At 54.5% G+C, this 18,905-nt stretch overlaps 2 protein-coding genes across 5 annotated transcripts in view; one reads left to right on the top strand and one right to left on the bottom strand.

The window, feature by feature from the left end:
* Nucleotides 1-7,604: 7,604 nt before the first annotated feature.
* On the bottom strand, nucleotides 7,605-15,142 carry LOC129334478 (collagen alpha-1(I) chain-like). The gene is made up of 2 exons (XM_054986613.1): nucleotides 13,937-15,142; nucleotides 7,605-9,008 (listed from the first exon to the last, which is right to left on the bottom strand). The coding sequence occupies exons 1-2, from the start codon at nucleotides 15,140-15,142 to the stop codon at nucleotides 7,605-7,607; spliced, it is 2,610 nt and encodes an 869-aa protein (XP_054842588.1).
* The window catches only part of RUSC2 (RUN and SH3 domain containing 2), a 42,519-nt gene continuing 31,976 nt past the window's right edge, over nucleotides 8,363-18,905 (top strand). For 3 of the 4 annotated variants that reach the window (XM_054987030.1, XM_054987029.1, XM_054987027.1), the window contains exon 1: nucleotides 8,363-8,512. The gene's annotated coding sequence lies outside the window, so the exon portion shown is untranslated. Of the gene's footprint in view, nucleotides 8,513-14,436; nucleotides 14,468-18,905 lie in introns of those variants that run through there. The other variant, XM_054987028.1, reaches the window with a different exon arrangement.

Raw genomic sequence — 18,905 nt, 5'->3', positions numbered from 1 at the left:
CCAAGAATCAAGATGAAGGTGCTGTGTGACGCAAAAGAGAGGGGTGGTTTGCAATGACCAAATTTGAGACTGTACCATGAGGCGGTATGTTTAACATGGTTAAGGGACTGGGCAAAACTATCTAATCTTAAACTGTTAGCTCTGGAGGGGCACAATAATTTGTTTGGTATTTATGGTATGATAAACATAAAATGGATGGGATGTTTCAGCACCATTTTCTGAGAAGGAATGTCTTCATGATTTGGCAAAAGTACAAGAAGTTTATTGGGGAAAAAAGACCTGTGTGGATTGTTCCAGCAGAAGTTGTAAACCCAAATATGGAATACAAGGGAGAAGATTGGATAACCTATAAAGAACTATTATGGGTGGACAGAGACTCTTTTAAAATAAAGAACAATGAGGACTTACCATTTGAATATGGTTGGCTGCAATATCGACAGATTAAAGACTTATTCGAATCTGATAAAAGAAAAGTGGGTTTTAGAACAAAAAATACAGAGTTAGAGGAACTATTATCTGGAGGGGGGAAAATTGATTTCTAAGGTGTATAAACTTTTACTGAAATGGTATACGGAAGATGAGATGGTTAAAACTCAAATGGTGAAGTGGGCAATAAATTTTAATAAAGAAATTACAATGGAGACATGGGAATTTCTATGGAAGAATACACTGAAGATATCTACATGTAATAATCTGAAAGAGAATGGATACAAAATGATGTATAGGTGGTATTTAACACCGAAAAAATTAGCAAATGCTAATAATAATATGTCAAACAAATGCTGGAAATGTAAAAAACATGAGGGTTCTTTTTATCATATGTGGTGGACGTGTGACAAGGCCAAGCTTTTTTGGTCAAAGATATATACGGAAATGTTATTATGAAATGTAATTTGTTGAAGAGCCCTGAAATGTTGTTGTTAGGATTGAATATGCAAAAAGTAAATGTGAAGGACAGGACATTGTTATTTTACATGACGGTGGCAGCAAGATTACTATATGCGCAGTACTGGAAGCAAGAAGAAATACCAGAAGTTGAAGATTGGATCCAAAAACTGTTGTACATGGCGGAGATGGACAAAATGACAAGAAAGCTGAAAGGTCAAAATCCAAGTGAATTTTTAAATGACTGGGGGAAATTTAAGGAGTATCTTGAAAGCAAGTGGGACGTGAAAGGACAGTTGTGGTCTCTGGACAATTAGTAAGATGTATAGAGAATAAGTAAAAGCTTTACTTTTTATAATAGGGACAAGTATTTGAATAGAGATAATAAGAATGAAGGGGTTATAGTGCTGTTGGGAGTCAAAAAGGGAAAAGGGGGAGGGGGAAGGGATGGGGGCATATATACTGATTTAAAGGGTAAATGTAGTTATGTATTATGGGAATGTGTGTTAACCCATTCAATAAAAATTGATTTTTAAAAAAAAGACACATGGAAACCAGCCTGAGAAGCTGTTGGGCCGTTGGGTGACCAAGGAATAAAAGGGCTGCTAGAGGAAGATGAGATGGCAGAGCAGCTCAATGGCTGCTGTGTCCACTGTGGAAAGCGTGGGGCACGTGTCCACGCCACAGCCACAATTTTCAGGAAGGGAGTCCGAAGGTCTAATTGAGGTGATAAGAGATGACGTTCTAGACTTACTGGGAAAATTAAAAACCAGTCCGTCTCCAGGTCCTGATGGCATACACTCGAGAGCTCTGGGGGAATTCAGACGTGAGACTGTTGGTCTACTAACCCATATATGTAACTTATCACAATAACCCGTCCCTAGAGAGTACTTAATGTTTCACCAATTTTTAAAAAGGGGTCCAGAGAGAAACTAGGAAATCACAAAGCACCAAGCCTCGCAGCTGTCCCAGGCAAATTGGCAGGAAGGGTGATCAAAGACAGACTCGTTAGGCACACACAAGTCTGGTGAGGGGAAAGCAGCAAGGCTTCTGCGAAGGGAAGTCCCGCCTCACTAATCTTTTGGGGAAAGTAAACAGGCATGTAGATAAGGGCAACCTGGTAGACATTATTTAGTTGGCCTTTCCAAAGGCTTTTGACAAGGTTCCTCACCGGACTCCTGGAAAAGCTTAATAGTCATGGGATAAGAGGACGGTTCCCCTTATGGAATCAAAGTTGGTTAAATAACGGGAAGCAAAAAGTAGGAATAAATGAACCGTTCTTGCACTGGAGGGAAGAGAGCAGTGGGGTCCCACAAGGATTGGAATTGGTTCCGGATGATCTGGAATTGGGGGCGAACAGCGTAGTGGCCACGTTTGCAGATGCCACAAAATTATTCAGGATGGTAAAAACAAAGACCGACTGTGAAGCGCTCCAGAAGGATCTCCACAAATTGGGAAACAATGTGGGAAATGAAATTCGATATAGGCATGTGTCAGGCGATGCACATTAGAACAAAAAAAACCCAACTTCAAGAATATGCTTGTGGGGTCTGAACATAGCCCCTCTCTATACTGCCTTGGCCAGGCCACACCTGGAGTATTGTGTGCAGTTCTGGAGGCCTCACTTCAAAAAGGATGTGGACAAAATCGAGAGGGTGCAGAGGAGAGCGACGAGGATGATCAGGGGTCTGGAGACTGAGCCCTACAAGGAAAGGCTGAGGGCCTTGGGAATGTTTAGTTTGGAGGAGACTGAGGGGGGACATGATTCCTCTCTTTAAGTATTTGAAAGGCTGTCATTTGGAGGAGGGCAAGGAGCTATTCCAGTTGGCAGCAGAGGGTAGGATCCAAAGCAACGGGCACAAAGGTACCGGCTGGATATTAGGAAGAACTTTTTCACGGTGAGAGTAGTTCGAAAGTGGAATCAGCTGCCTAGGGAGGTGGTGAGCTCCCCCTCACTGGCAGTTTTCAAGAAGAGGCTGGATGAATATTGGTCAGAGATGCTTTAGGCTGATCCTGCACTGGGCAGGGGGTTGGACTAGATGGTCTGTATGGCCCCTTCCAACTCTATGATTCTATGCTGAGACTGAGAGCGGGAGTCACAGTGAATGTCTCAATGGAAGTGTCACCCCGGTGTGCCGCAGCACTATGAAAAAGGCAAACTCTGTGCTGGGGACAATAAGGAAAGCGACTGAGAACAAAGCAGCCAATATTGTAATGCCCCGTCTAGATCTCTGGTGTGGCCTCATTTGGAATACTTTGCACGGTGCTGGTCACCACATCACAAAAAATATTGCAGAGCAACGAGGATGGTTGGTGGGTTGGAACCCCTTTCCGAGGAGGAAAGGCTGGAGAGCCTGGGAGTTTCCGTTTAGAAAAGACTCGGGGAGACAACAGCATGATAAAGGTCTCTAAAATTATGCACAGGGTAGAGATGGTGGGCAGAGAGAATTTTTTTCTCCCTCTCTAGAATTCAACGACATCCAATGAAGTTGTTGGGCAGAGGATTTGGTTTCGTTTTCCCGGCCATGTCGGACGCTCCTCTCCGCAGGTCCGGGAGGAAGCAGCCAAGCAGCCTGACCAGGTGGTTGACCTGCGAGGGTTAACCCCCAGGACTCCCAGTGAGGGGGTCAGGGTCTGGAGCGCTGCGGAAAGAGCCCCCTGAAGTTCATGCAGGGGGTAAATAGCCCGTTTGCTCCTACGGAGGCTGGCAGACTTGTGCAGCACATCGCGTGCTGCCGGGCCACGGAGAACGGCAACAAGCAGATTTAAGGTGAAAACCTGTAAGTAAGCGAATCCCTTGTGTCATTTCAAGCGTATGCGAAGGATTGGTGAGAGTTGAAGCTAAGAAGGTCCGGATATCTTCGCCTTCACTGAGTTTCGGAATTTAGTTGGCGGTCCCCCCCACCCTAAGATGGCGATGAAAAAGCAGAGCCCTGCAGTGAGCAAATCGGTTTCGGCGATGCTACAGGGGAAGGGAGAAACTCTTGAAGAGGTGGTTAAATGGTCGGTCGTTGAAGCTATGAAGCCCTTTGTTGATAAGCTAAATGAAATCGGTCAAAGGGTTGGCTCAGTTGAGAACGAAGTGAAAACCATTAAAGACGTAGCGTCTGGGGCAGAGCAGTCTGCTCGGGAAAACCCAGCACTCATGAAAGCAACAAACAAAGAAGCAAAGCTTTTGGAGAATCAATTGATAGGGTTACAAGTGGATCATGCTCAGACGGTATTGCATCTTCAGAATGTGAAGGAGGAGGAAAGTGAAAACTTAAAGGACTTGGTGTCGGAACTTTTGGCGTTATCCGCAAAGGCAACTAAAGAAGAGTTAGAAAGCGATATTCTGGAAGTCCGTCGGACATTTTCAAAATATGCAACGAAGCGTCAGCTGCCTCGCGAGATTATTATTGATTTTTCATCTAAGAAGACTTGGGACACCATCTTATATAATTCGTACAATGTGGACTTGGACTTTCTGGGCAACAAGGTTAAGATATTGAAGGACGTTCCATTTTTAGCTCGGAAAAGAAGATTCAAATATAAAAGGTTTGCAGCTCTTCTGAGGAAGCATGAAATAAAATACAAATGGTTATTTCCGGAAGGTATCTGGTTCAGTTATAAAGACCAAGCCTGCAAGATAACATCGGAAGCACAGCTGAGGGACTTTGTGTTTAATCATCAAGAGTTCCAGCAAGGAGAAGATTTAGAATCTGAAGGGGGGAATGGGGAGGAGGGAGTGAGCACAGCTACTGTAGCTGTCCAGAGAGAGCTGCAACCGAGACGCAGGGGGGGGGGGAAGAAGACCTGATCCTGACTGTAGTTTGTATTTTATAAGATCTACCAATCTAATAGCATATTATAAAGTTTAACTTTAAACAATTGTATTATGAAGGGAATGCAATACTTGTAGTGTGTTTTTTATATGTTGCCCCTTCCCTTTTCCCGTTCCCTTTTCCCCTTTTTTTGTAGTTTTAGATGTAATTAAAAATAAAAATTTATATATATAAAAAAAAGTTGTTGGGCAGTGGATTCAGGATGCACAAAAGGAAATAGGTCTGCTGGTTTGGCTGCGAATCGGCACTCCACTGGTTCAAATCCCACAACCACCATGAGTTCAGCAGGTGGCCTTGGGCCAGCCACTCCTCTCAGCCCAGCTCCCCAGCTGCATTGGGGGGGGCCCTTTCACCGCTCTGGGTGGGGCACTACTCTGCCTAGAAGAGCAGTAGATAAGTGCAGTCATTATTATTATTCTTCATACAAGTGTGCACACCGAGGTCATCCACTAAACACCAGAGCTGACTCCGTCCCATAGCCCAGCCTGAACTCATAGGAGTTCAGAGCAGAAGACTTATCCAAGACGACCAGGGTTTGCTCTGGCACCTGCTCTCTCAAGAATTTTGCCTCAAAAGGGCACATAACTGGCCACATCATTTTTGTCTGGGGATAGTTTTAAAGTAGTAGGTGGAGAACCACTTCTTTGATCAGCTGCAGGAAGGCACCGGGAGTTAGGACTGATTTATAATAACAGCAACAACACTGGATTTATATACTGCCCTTCAGGACAACTTAATGCCCACTCTGAGCAGTTTACAAAGTATGTTGTTATTATCCCCACAACAATCACCCTGTGAGGTGGGTGGGGCTGAGAGAGCTCTGGAAGAGCTGTGACTGACCCAAGGTCACCCAGCTGGCTTCAAGTGGAGGAGGGCGGAATCAAGCCCAGCTCTCCAGATTAGAGTCCTGCCACTCTTAACCACTACACCAAACTGGCTCTCAAGGGTCCTTAATGTGGTCCTTTTCCCCTCCAACAAGATGAGGCTTAACCAGATAGTCCAGGCAAACCCAATCTCCTGAGCTTAGCTGTTAAGCAAGGTAGGCCTTAGTTAGTAATTGTATGGGAGGCCTCCAAAGACAACCAGGGTTGGTGGTTGTGGATTTTCCGGGCTGTATGGCCGTGGTCTTGACATTGTAGTTTCTGACGTTTCGCCAGCAGCTGTGACTGGCATCTTCAGAGGTGTAGCACCGAAAGACAGGGATCTCTCAGTGTCAATGATCTCCAAGATCTCTGTCTTTTGGCGTTACACCTCTGAAGATGCCAGTCACAGCTGCTGGCGAAATGTCAGGAACTACAATGCCAAGACCACCACGGCTCTACAGCCCGGAAAATCTACAACAATCAACATCCTCTGGCTGTGAAAGCCTGCGACAGTATAACAACCAGGGTTACTATGCAGAGGCAGGCAATGGCAAACCACCTCTTTACTCTCTTGCCTTGAAAACACCAGCAGGGGTCACCAATAGTCAGCTATGACTTGAGGGCACTCTCCACCTCCACCAAAGTAGGGCAATAAGCTATTTGTTACCCGATCTGTGGCTGTGTGTGTGTGTCATGGTGGTGTAACGCAAAACTCTTCCCTTCTGATTGACCTTTTCGCCTCCCTCAGAGTTGGGTCAAAAAGACAACCAAAGGCCTGTAACACCTGAGAAGCCACGAAAGCCCTGCCGGCTCCCCGTACGAAGGTCAGGGATCCTTCTAGGGGTAGAAATGCCCCCTGGGCTGAGTGTCTGCAGTGTGCCCACTTTATGTCTAAATGCATTGCACTCGGTCTAAAAGAGAAAATAGGTGAGGAGGGCCCCCCCTTCCCCTGGAAAGCTGAATTATTCAGGGGGGCTTTTTTGCACAGGCAGGAGGGCTGAGCTGTAAGAAATGGCTCAGAGGCACGCCTTACTGTCTGTTGAGGCGGATATGCTCCTGCTGGGTAGTTTCCATGTCTTTACAGATGTCACGTTTAATCCTTTATGCTTTGCTTCAGCAACGTTTCATCTCCGTGTCTGGATTTAGGTTGTTTTTCAGTTTCTACAGCCCACACCCGATTGCATTTGTTCAGTGAATGTCCTACCTGTGGATCTTATTGACCACGGCGCCCCCCCCCCACCCCGGGCCTGGCCTTGGCCAATGTTGTCCCTGAGCCCCCGGTCAGGGGGGGGCAGTAGGGAGAAGCCAAGCCTCCCCCAGCCAAGTCTCAGGGATACAGGGGAGGTCAGCCCCACGTCCTGCAGGGCTGCTATTCCTGGGGCCAGCCTGGCTTTGAAGAGCGGGTTCTTGATATGGCCACCAGCCCCACGCTGGACGGAAGAAGAGCCAGAAGGGGCTCCTGCCCACACGTCTGCTGTCCTTTCCCCTCAGCCAGCCTGCTCTTTTGCTACCCGCTACCCTGCACGCGCTGCGTCATGGCACCCACCTGTGGAGAGCTATTTTTGCTCTCCACAAATCCCACCGAAAACACCCTACTCAGTCCCACAGACTGCCTGTGCATCACCGACACCCGCCCGCCCCGTCCCTTTCACTGGGTGACGCTGGTTTGGCGGGTGAGTCAGCGGCTCCGGCTTCTGCACGGGGCTCCTCCAGGCTGGAATTTGTCCTAGAATAGCCACCCGCTCATCCTGGCCTGGCAGCCCCTCCCTGCTCGGCCGGTGGATTTTAATAGCCTCCTGAGCGCTGCTAGCCGGAGGGCAGGTCACGGGAGAGGCGTGGGGCCTTCCTTCCTCCCCCCCCCCCAAGGGATTCCTTGCCAGGCTCCTTTGCTGGATGCCAGGGGTTTGGGGGCTGGGCTGGAACCGGGTCTGGCCGGCCCGCCCTTCTGCCTTTCTTATGACTGGACTCGTGCGTCCTCTGGTGATGCTCGGCCCGGCAGCACCTCCGGCTGCCCTGCTGCCCAAGGCCATGCTCAGGAGCCCCGCTGGGCTCTGCTCTGCCCTGCCCTGCCCACCCTGCCCTGCCGGGGAAGCGCAGGGAGCAAGTGAGAGAGCGCGCAAGCCCCTGCCCAGGCCCCTCGGGGCGCTGCCGGGCTCTCGGGCAAGAGCCGCGGCCGGGCGGCCTCTGGGGAGGGGGCCGTCAGGGGGCTCTTCCCCCTGGGCTTGCTGCGCCCTGCCGGGCCCGTGAGGCGAGCCTGCCGCCCAGCAAGCGCTTCTGCGCCCATCCAGGCAGCCGGCCGCCCTCTGCGCCGGGGCCCCGAGGCGACCGCCCAGGGCTGCGGGGAGCACAGCCGGCCCGGAGCGCCAGGAGGCCCGCTCAGGCCGCCGCGAAGGCAGTGCGCGCCGGGCCAGCCGCCGACCCTCGCGCCTCCAGGCCCGGCGCAGCGCTCCCGCCGACGACCCGCCGGCCTCCGCGCTCGGGCGCCTCTTTGCCGGGGCGCGGGCGGAGGGTTAGCGGCGACCGGCGGCAGGGAGGACGCCCGCCGGGGCGGCCGGGGCGCGCGCGCGGCCGAAGCCGGGGAGTCCCCCTGGCGGCCGGGCGGCGGCGGCGGCGGGCGGCGCCTGTGAGCCGCGCTCGGGGGCGTCTGGCTGGGCATCGCGGCGCCCCGCGCATCGCCGGCATACCCGAGGAGGGCGCGCCCCGCCGCGGCGCCCCGCCCTTCGCTTCGCTTCCCGCTGGAGGCCGGGCCTGGCGACGGTGGCTCGGCTTCTGGCGCGGGGAGGCGGAGCACGGCAGCCGCGGGCCCGGGCCTCTCCGCGGCCTCCTCGCCAGCCTCGCGGGGCCGCCTCCGGGAGGAGGAGAAGCACGGAGCGCCGCGCCGCGCCCCCGGGGACGCACGAGAGGCGGCGCGCCAGAGGAGCGCCCCGGGCGAGACGGCAGGTGAGGCGCCCGCCGGGGAGGGAGGCGCGCGTCCCCCAACGCCGGCCAGCCGGCCGACCCCCACCAGCCCCCGGAGGCAGCGCGGCGGCGAAGCCGGAGGAGGCCGGCAAACCCCGGATGGGCGGGACCGCACGGAGAAGGGCCGGGCGCGGTGGAGCCTCCGCGTCCCGAGGCAGTCTACCCCTCGCCCTGCCCGAGCGCCCCCGGGCCCCTCCGAGGCGAGCTCTTGCGCTCGGAAGGCGCCTGGCGCAGCCGGCGGATCAGACAGCGTCTGAGCCTGTGCCGAGCGCCTGCCGGGCCCGCAGCCCCGTTTGACGGCTGGGAAGAGTCGGCCCGGCCGGCTGCCTTGCCCGGGAGCAGGCGAGGGCTCGAGGCCGCCGCCCGGCCGTCCTGGAGCTGCTCGCCTTCCTCGCAAGGGCGCCGTAAGGCTGCCCCAGCCCGGGGAGCGGAGGCAGCGCGCTGGGCTGGGCTGGGCTGGGCTGGGGCAGCCCCTCTTCTAGCCCGGAGGCCTCGCGAACTACATTGACCAGCATGCAGCGGGGCGCTCGCGGCTGGCGTCTCCCGTGCGTTGCATGCCGGGCACTGTAGTTTCCTGCCCGGAGCCTGTTGCGGACGCCGCCCAGCTGCTGCCTGCCGCGGGACCGGGGAGCCCGCCCTGCTCTGCCGGGTTGTTGTGAAGGGCGGCGAGGGAGCCACGCGGCTCTGGGTTCCTTGCTAGGAGGGAGCGGGCAGTGGAGTCTCCCTGGCTTACCCAGCGCGTGTTCCGAGGAGGGGGTCTGGGAGGTTCGGGTCCCGGGGGGCGGGCTGCAGTCAACCCTCAGCGCCCCATCTCAAGCCGGCAGCCGGAGGTGCAAATCTCCAGCAGCTACAGCTTTGCAATTGAGGCCGTTCCTGACACACTTATATGCCGCTTTTGGTTAAGGATTTAGAAGATATTCCTCGCCCATTTTACGGATGAGGACTACTGAGGCCGAGCTTCTACTTCAGCTGGCTGTGACGGCAGCCCCGCGGCCCCCTAGAGACTGACGAAGTTTATTCCCACAGATGCTTTTGTGGGCCAGAGCTGACCTCGTTACATGATGTATAGGAATATAAATCCATCCAGACGTGGGTGGGAGTCCCCATTACCAAGAGAGGCCGGTTCCAGCAGCCCAAAGGCTCGGTGTAGCTCACTCTACCGGCTGCCGTCCAAACGTAAAACCCAGTGCAGGATGAAATAGGCAGAAACTAGGGGAAGGCAAAATCATTCATTTCCTTCAATGATACCACACCTTTCTTCCTAGTAGGACCCAAAGCAGCTTCTCCATTTTAGCCTCACAACAGCCCTGTGAGGTGGGTTAGCTGAGTGTGTGTAACTGGCCCAAGGTCACCCAGCAAGCTTCCATGCCAGGGTGGGGATTTGAACTGGGGTTTCCCAGATCCCAGCCTGGCAGCTGTAAGGGACGGGAAGTATAAGCAAGTGGGGAATCCCATGTGGACTAAGGGAGCTAAGCTCAGCCCCTTGCCTTGCTTCCCTTGGGCGGCTTCGGCATCTTCTTCTTCCCATCTCAGCTGACTTCCACTCTCAGAGCTGGGCTGGGAGAAAAATCTTTCAGGCAGTAGAGGAAGGGAGGGGGGGGAGCAGGGGACTCCTGGCATGCAAACTGTGCGCTTCTGGCCCATTTCAAAACAGACTCCTCTCTCCACCCTTTGCTTTTCTTTGCACACAAATGGGAGCTGCATTGCTCCCCCCCCCCATCTCAGGACTACTTGCGGATAAGGAGGGGCGGTTTGTAGAGAGGAAAAGGCGCAACTCTGGCCGTGTCATCAGAGACGTGGCTGCATCTCCGTTTCCAGATCGCTGATCCCTGGGGTCTCACTCACCTGGTTTGGTAGGGGAAGCCTTGAGCTCAGTCTCCATCCCGCCCACCTGCACAAGCCCACCTGCCTGCCTGCCGCTAGTACAAGCACGTGTAATCCCCAAATAGCACCATGCTAGGTTGAATTTCAAAATATTTATCTCTATCATAAAATTATGTATACAGTTATGTTTACAATTACATCAGTACACAATTCCTCAGCAAAATAATACAACTTTCTACAGACAGGAAGCTTTGGCCGGTGCAGAAGGAAACAGAGTGTCGCTTTTATTCTTTCCGGAATTATTCCTATGGAGAGCAACTTGCTCTCCACATACCTGTTTGTTGCTGGGGAGTTGGAAGCTCTCCTCAAGGAATTGGAAGAAAAACAGACACCAGTTTGAGACTCCAACTACCTCTGTATTTGTCGGTGGAAAGTTGTATTATTTTGCTGAGTAATTGTGCACTGATGTAATTGTAAACTTAACTGTATACATAATTATATATTATAAATATTTTGAAATTCAGCCTAGCACAGTAATATTTGGGAATTACCCTCGCTTTAGAACACCGTGATCCTTTTGTTGGTTTAGCTAGGAGGAGGGAAGCGTTTGGCACTGGCTTATATGGGGCATGTGCACAGCCTGTCACTGGATGGGGGCAAACTGTTCGATTCCTCCCCCCCCCCGTCTGTAAAGTAGAAAAATTGCCTGTGATTAGGGTGGTGGGCGGGGGGGGGGGGGAGAAAACTTGGACCTCTTCCTCTGTCTTTGCCCACCACTCAGAACAAGCAAAGCTTAGCCCCTGCCTAGATAGCAAACTAGCTCATGTAAACCGGGGCCCGTTTCTGTAGCACCAGAGAGCCCTCCCAGAGCCACAGCGAGTACAGTACTCGGTGGACAATGGAAGTACTGTGTAGAAATGCTAATAGTGCAGGAACATTGGCTAACTGTTCTGGTTGGATGGCATCCCTCCCTGCCAGACAGATTTGCTGAATTGCTCTCTATTGTCACTGCCCAGGCCACTACCTGGGCAACTGAAATCAGAAAGTAAGTTAATTCGCTGCCCGAGACCCTGGAAAGGAGGCACTGCTAGGCAGAGTAGTAGCTGGGCCGAGAGTGTGACACTTGTTCGGGTGCCATAACGGTCACATCTGAACACTTGTGATCATTACTAGACATACAGACTATTGCAGATTCATTCCAGATCAGTTCCATTCTTTTTTATTAAGGAAAGGGCATAATTCGGGTTAGACCTTGTCATTGCTATCCAACTGCCCATCCCTGGTGAATATCAGGTATCCAGGCCGTGGTACTGTTTTAAATTATCTGGGTTGTAGGAAACAAGGACTAGAGAGAGGGGTCTGGAAGGTGTGCATGAAAGATGATCCCTGTTGTGGGCAGAATTGTTGGCCCAGACTTGTTGCTCCATCTAAGCCCCTGAAGGCCAAGGTTCTCCAGCTGAGATTGAATGGACTGTCCTTCATGTGGCCGCTACTTTCTCAAGAGGCTTGTGGAAGCTCTGAAGTGACCGTCCAACTCTATAACCTGCCTGGCTCCAGGAGTCTGAAATCGGATGAATTTTTCCAAGAGTACCGAGTGACCCAGACAGTGGCCCCCAAAGCCCAGGAATGCTTCTTGAATACCGATAATGTTAACAACCGTTGTCTCACTCCCTGGAGATGCCATTCAGTGGGTTCCTGCATTTTTAATTGATAGTGTTCAATGTTATGTTTTATTATGTCATTCTGTAAGCTGCCTAGGGCTGTCAAGTCGCCTCCGACCTAACAGCGATCCTATGAATGAGAGACCTCCAAAATGTCCTATCATTAGCAGGCTTGCTCAGATCCTGCAACCTGGAGGATGTGGCTTCTTTTACTGAGTCAAGCCACCTCCTTTTAGGTCTTCCTCTTTTCCTGCTACCTTCCACTTTTCCTAGCATTTCCACAGAATCTTGTCTTCTCATGATGTGACTGAAGTTTTGTCATTTTAGCTTCTAGGGAGAATTCAGGCTTGATTTGATCTAGTATCCACTTATTTGTCTTTTTGGCCTTCCATGGTAGCCACAAAACTCTCCTCCAGCACCACATTTCAAATGAATCCGTTTTCTTCCCGTCAGCTTTCTTCACTGTCCAACTTTCACATCCATACATGGCAATGGGGAATCTCATAGTTTGGATTATCTTGCTCTTGGTTCCCAGAGAGACATCCTAATCTTTAAGGATCTTCTCTTGTTCCCTCACAGCTGCTTTTCCAAGTCTCAATCTTCCTCTGATTTCTTCATTGCAGTCTGTCGGTTGATGATTGAGCCTAGGAATAGAAAATCTTGAACAACTTCAATTTCCTCATTGTCAACTTTAAAATTGTGTAATTCCTTGGTAGTCCTTACTTTTGTCTTCTTGATGTTCTGTCGTAATCCTGTTTTGGCGCTTTCTCCTTTAACCTTCACCAGTAAATCCAATCAATCAATCAGTCAGGAAGCAGACTCCAGCCTGTCCTAAAGATTCCTGGGTGCTCAGCAGCCACGGCACCGGGTGCCTGCATGGAGACCTTTCTGCATGTACCCAAACAACACTCCGTGGCCGGGAACGAAGCACACCGGGGCTTTAAAACTGGACTTGTCTGCTATTCTGTGGTTTGCTGCTGCAGCCAAGAACAGTATGACAGCCTGGGCTTTGGCTGAGCCCAGCAGGGCACTTATTTCTGGGGTGGAGTCAGGAGGAGACTATCCACTGAGCGCACTGCATTTTGTCTGGGCAGGAGCCCTAGGAATGAAGGAGAACCCCCCCCCCACCCCCAATGCTTAAGTGGTGGCAGTTTCTGCCGGGGCCTACCTGCAAGGGAGAGGGTGTGAACTGCTGGAGGCATGTGGGAAGAGACGCCCCCCCCACCCCACCCCACCCCCTGTCCTGCGCTTGCAGAATGCAGAATGTGTCTGGCTGTGCTGCTTTCTTGGGAAGTGGGTGTGCCCTTTGGCTGGCCAGCTGCATTCCTGTCCCCTGCATAAAAATAGGCTCTTCCCCTCTCGTCGGCCGCTGGCTGCCAGTTCTCAGGCCAGCCTCGCCTAGCCATGGGCCGGCCCCAAGGGGGGCTGCGCAGCCTCGGAATGCCACCCTCCCCCCCCCCCGCCCGTGTTGTGCTAGGACTTCCAGCTGCTCTCGTTTTTGGCCAGACCAAGGAAATGTGGCTGGCGGTGGACAGAGCAGAGAGGGTGGGGCCCCCTGTGCCCGCCTTGCCAAAGATCACCTTACAACAACGCAGCAACAACATTCGATTTATATACCACCCTTCAGGACGGTAATGCCCACTCAGAGCGGTTTACAAAGTGTTATTATTACCCCACAACAATCGCCCTGTGAGGTGGGTGGGGCTGAGAGAGCTCTGAGAGAGCTGTGACTGAGCCAAGGTCACCCAGCTGGCTTCAAGCGGAGGAGTGGGGAGTCAAACCCGGCTCTCCAGATTAGAGTCCTGCGCTCTTAACCACGACACCAAACTGGCTCTCTGCGCCCCCCCCCCCAGTGTTTCTTGTGAACGGGGGCTGAGCCGGGCAGGGGAGCTGCTGGGGGGGCCCTGCTTTCTGGCTGGGCCTTGCGGCTGCTTCCCTGGAGGTCCAGAAAGGCCCAGGGGGAAGCCCGGCTCCGGCTGGGAAGAGCCCCGGCCGGGATGCCGCCGCTCCCCCCTCCCCGCCACAACTGCCCCGCAAGGTGGGACGCGCGGGCTTCCCTGCCGGGGCTGGCGAGCCGCGGCTGAGCGGGGCGGGCGCAGGAGACTCGGGCCGCTTCGGGGCGGCTTCCTCGGCCGGGGAGGCCCAGCGCGGCTCTGCGGAGGGGCGGCCGCTCCCCCCCCCTCCGGGCTGTTCCCGCCGAGCGCCGCGGGCGCGTGAAAAGTAGGCCGGCCTCGCCCGCTCCCGCGCCCGGGCGACGCGCGCCAGGCCGCCGCTGCGGGCCTCGGCGGCCCCCTCCCCGGCACGGCACGGCACGGCGCTCCGCCCAGGCCCGGCCGGCCCCGCTCCCGCGCCTCGACGTCACGGCCGCGGCGCTGGCATTGCGCAGCCCCTCCGCAGTGCCGGGCTGCAGCCGCCGGGCGGGAGGCGAGGCGAGGCGAGGCGCGCCGGAGAGGTGAGCGGGCCGGGCCGGGCCGGGCGGGCACCGCGTCCCTCCTCCGCTCGCGCGCGGCCGGCGGCCTCCCTTTGTGCGCCCGCCCGGGGCGTGTCTGCGGCGGGGGTCGCGCGGCACAAAGGCGCGGCCGGGCGGTCCTACAGCATCGGCGCGCTCCCCCGCTCCCGGCCGGGCTCCGCGCCGGCCCTCCCGGTTCCGAGGCGCCCTTCCCGGGCTCGGCGCGGCTCCCCTCGGCGCGGCCCCGGGGCCTCCTGCCCGCCGGGGCCCCGCCAGCATCTCCCGCCCAAAGGGCCGGGCGGCCGGGGACGGCGGGGGTGAGATCGGGGAAGGGGCGCGGGGGGGGGGGGCGGCAGCCGAAGCGCAGGGCAGCGCCGAGGGCCGTTCTGGGCCCGGAGGGGGCGCTGCGCGGGGTCCGGCGGCCAGGGGCGCCCCTGCCCCTGCCCCTGCCCGGGAGGAGGACTCGGGCTGCCTGGGCGGCTGCAGGCGCTTCCCAGGGGGCCGTCCCCGCGCTGCCGCTCCCATTTCAGAGGCCGGGAGACTGAGGCCCGTCCGGGGCGGGGGGGGGGGGCTGGCGAAGGCCCGCGATGAAGGCCGCCCCCGCGTTGCTCGCCCTGGAGCCCTCAGAGTCGTCTCAGCCTCGGGCTTTATCAGGTTGAGTCTGGTCCCGTTTTGCATCTGGTTTCATTGGCCCTTTCCAGAAACATTGGTTGTCACGAGGCAGGGTGAACTTGTAGCAGAAACAAAATTAGAATGGGTTGTGTGTGTGCAGAGAGTGACAAAGGAGAAGGGGGGGGTCCATCCTGCATAGCATCTTCTTCCCAACAGTGACCAGCAAGTGGTCCAGAGAAGCCCCCAGGCAAGAGGCCCACCCAGCCCCTGACCCGCCACAGGATGCTGCTTCTGAACACGCGGCTTCCACTCAGACACGCTCTCCAAATGGGAAACAGCAGCAAAGGGGTGCTGGTCCCCCCCTCCCCACCCCCCACAGTCATTGCTGCTGTGGATCTGAGCCCTGGCAACAAATAGACAACTAGTGTAAACAGTAAACATCTGTTCACAGATGATTATGCGCCTGGCACTTTAAGAAAGATAAAATTGATACGATATATTGAGGTATTGACTGTTATTCATGGGGACTAGTCTATTTGTTGGTGAAAGCCTGACTTTTTGTTAGGTGGACCTGAGCCCAGCAGTTCCTAGTAAACCTCACCACCAGCCCTCGCCTGGCATTTGTTTGGTTCCCAGCAGGTGCCAAGAGGAACCTTTGCCTCTTATCTGGCAGTTCCCCTTGGCAGGCTGGGGTCCAGGGGTGACGGATGGGCCTCCTCGGGCCCAGAGAGGGCTTTCCTTGCGGAGCGTCCACGGTATGGCTGCTGCTGCTGCTGCTGCCACGTGTGCAGAAGAAGAGATGCCCTTGGCAGTGCCAGCCGGAGTCGGGGCGAGAGCCACTGGAGGCTGTGGGGAGGGTTTCCTTTGCTCTCTGTGCAGGGTTGGGGGCTGGGCTCCCCTCCAGCCGCCGCCAGGAAGGCTTTGCACCATCACCCTCTGCAGAGAAGCCGGGCTGTGACAGCTCCTGAGCCGAGCCCTGCGATCCAGCCTGTTTTCCACACAGCCACGGTCACGTGGCTCCACTTTGCAGGGGCCTGAGCTGCCGCTCGCATCATGTTGTGTGGCACAGGACGGGAAGGGCCCGTTCTTGTCTCGTATTGGCATCCTGCCCGTGGAAATGGCCCCCTGCCCATTCTGGGCCTCGGGCCTTGGCTAGCCAGAGTGGGGTTCTGGCCCGCGTCCCACCACCAGCCTGCAGGAAGGCCCAGGGATGAGAGGCGTTTGCCCCAAGGTAACCACGAGGGGCTCCGGTGCAGTCTTTGAAACGAAGGGTGGTTTTTCATCTTCCCACCCCTCCCAAACTCCTTTGTGCAGGCTGATGGGTAAAGTGGTCGGTCTTGGTATTGCTTTTTGTTTTATGGATTATCCTCCAAAGCATCCCACCCCCTACATTGTGATGTACTGAGGCTGAGACAGGGTGACTGTGAGTTTTGTGGCGGGGGGGGGGGGAGGGATGCCCGGCTGCAGAGCAGGATCTCAGCCCAGGCAAGGGGGGTGGGGGGTGGGCTTTGGGGCTGTTCCCAGCAACTGCAGCGGGAGGGAAGATTCCTTTGCTGTTGCAGCCCCTGCTGCTCTTTTGCTGTGCATGAAACTCACACAGGTTCCTGCACCGGGGGAGGGAGGCGAGGGGCGGGGACCTCCTGGAGCTGCCCTCCCCCTCCCCACCAGGAAGTGCTGAGCCCCCGGGGAGGCAGGAGGGCAGCCCCCAACGCCTCTGCAGCCCTGTGCCGGACAGTCTGACTCTGCGGGCGAGCCTGCTCCCTCTCCCCACAGGCCTCTCCTGGTGACCCCGCTGGGATGCCGTGGGGGATGGGTTGGGGGCCAGTTCCAGAGGGTGCTGCTCACAGAGCAGCCCTTAAGGATAGTGGTGAGGCTGCGGGGCTCGGCTGCTCCTTTGTGCGCGAGGACCTCTTGAGGCTTGTGCGTGGTGCGCACAATGTGTTGTGAGGGGTGGGTTAGGAGGGACCAAGGAGGGTGGGGAAGGGGCTCACTGGGTGGGGGCGATGGCCTGGTCAGGGGATGTTTGTGAGTTGGTCTCTCCATGGAAATGCAAACCTGTCGGTAAATAGAAAAAGCAAAACAAAAAAGGTGGAACAAATGTAGGCAGTGGCAGAGGCCAAAACACTGTCTGTTGTTCTAAAAACAGTATAGGAGGTGCCAGGAGCGTTATAAACCAACAGTAAGGGAGGGCAGTGCACAGATGTGTGCATGCTTCTAAAATACGTGCACATATTTATCCCACACCTCAAATTATTAGTGTTCCTTCCACCAGTTTTCACTCCATTTTCTTCTAAATCTAATCCAGCTTTCCTTATGATATGTTCTGCATATAGGTTGAACAGAGAGGTAGTATGCATTCTTGTCTGACACCTTTGCCAGTCGGAAGCTATTCTGTTTCCCCATAGTCTGTCCTAACAGTAGCCCCTTGTTCAGAGTTTTAACACCATCCATAGCTTTTCATGATCCACACAGCCAAGGCTTTGATGTAATCTATAAAGCACAGGCTGATTTTCTTCTGAAATTCCCTGGTATGCTCCACCAGCCGTCATACATTTGCAGTGTGCTCTCTAGTGCCTCTTCCTTTTCTAAACCCAACTTGAATATCTGGCATTTCTCATTTCATGTATGACGAGAGCATCACTTTGCTTCTGCGGGAAAATTAATGTGCTGGTCTGATAGTTGCTGCACTCTTTGGCATCTCCTTTGTTCAGAGTTGGAATGTAGATTCCAATTCTGAACAAAGGTCTGCAGGCCTTTGTTTTGTGTTCCATACTGGTTGACAGATTCTTGTTAAGATTTTGATGGACTCAGCTTCTGTAGCCCGAAATAGCTCTATTAATATCCCATCTACTCCCGGTGATTTATTTCTCCCAATTGCTTTGAGCGCAGCTGTCACTTTACCTTCCAAAATTGCAGGTTCTTCAGCAAAAGGTTGTTCTTTGAAGGGATTTGTCATCCATTGAGCTCTTCTGTATAGTTCTTCGGTGTGTCGTTTCCTTCTTTATTTTATCCTGATCGGATACTGTATTTCCCAGTTGATCTTTCAGCATTCATTGCTGTGGTTCGGATTTTCTTTTCGTTTCCTACAGATCTCTTGTTCGTTTTTGTTGTTGTTCCATTTCGTTGTGCTGGTTATTACAGTAGTTCTTTGTCTTTGAATGCAAGCCCTATTACCTATGTTTAAAAAAACCCCACCCTCCTGAATAATTCAGTTTTGCACAGTTCGTGGAAAGCCGGGAAAGGGCGAGACCCCCCCCTGCTGACCTCCTCAGGCAGGCCGTTCCATAAGGCGGGGGGGGGGCACATTTACAGGCAGCTGTTGATTTTGCCCATGTGCAGGGGGGGGCACTTGCAGGAGGCCCTGTTTATATGAGCAAAGATGCTGTGGCATAGGGGGCATAGGGGGTGGGGTGCCCCCCGGGATATGAGGGGCCAAGGAGAGCTTTGTCTGGGATACCCAGAACCCCGACCTGAGCTTGGACGCAGAGGCGCGACTGTAGCTCCGCCCTGCTCCTGACAAGAACGGAGCTGTGGCATCCGGTACTAACCTGCGGCTCTCTGTAGCATCAGTGGTCGCATTGACCACGTACTGAGCCACATGTGACGTGGGAATTCCCATATGGGAGCTCCCGCTCTGTGTGTTGCAGTTTCAGGCCCCTCGTTTTCTTGATGAAGTACCCCCCCCCAGCTTGAAGCCACACCCAGTGGAGACTTTTTTCTTACGGTGGCTCAAAGCAGCCCTGGGGGGGGATTTTTGATCCGTGGAGCAATGCAGAGGAAGGGTTCGCCTCTCCCTCCCCCAGAGCCCAGAGCCATGGCCCTGATCCGC

Source organism: Eublepharis macularius, chromosome 8, assembly GCF_028583425.1.
Source record: "Eublepharis macularius isolate TG4126 chromosome 8, MPM_Emac_v1.0, whole genome shotgun sequence".
In the NCBI taxonomy this organism is placed as follows: domain Eukaryota; kingdom Metazoa; phylum Chordata; class Lepidosauria; order Squamata; family Eublepharidae; genus Eublepharis; species Eublepharis macularius.
Note: the sequence above shows the minus strand (reverse complement) of the source record. Positions and strands in the feature narration are given on the sequence as shown.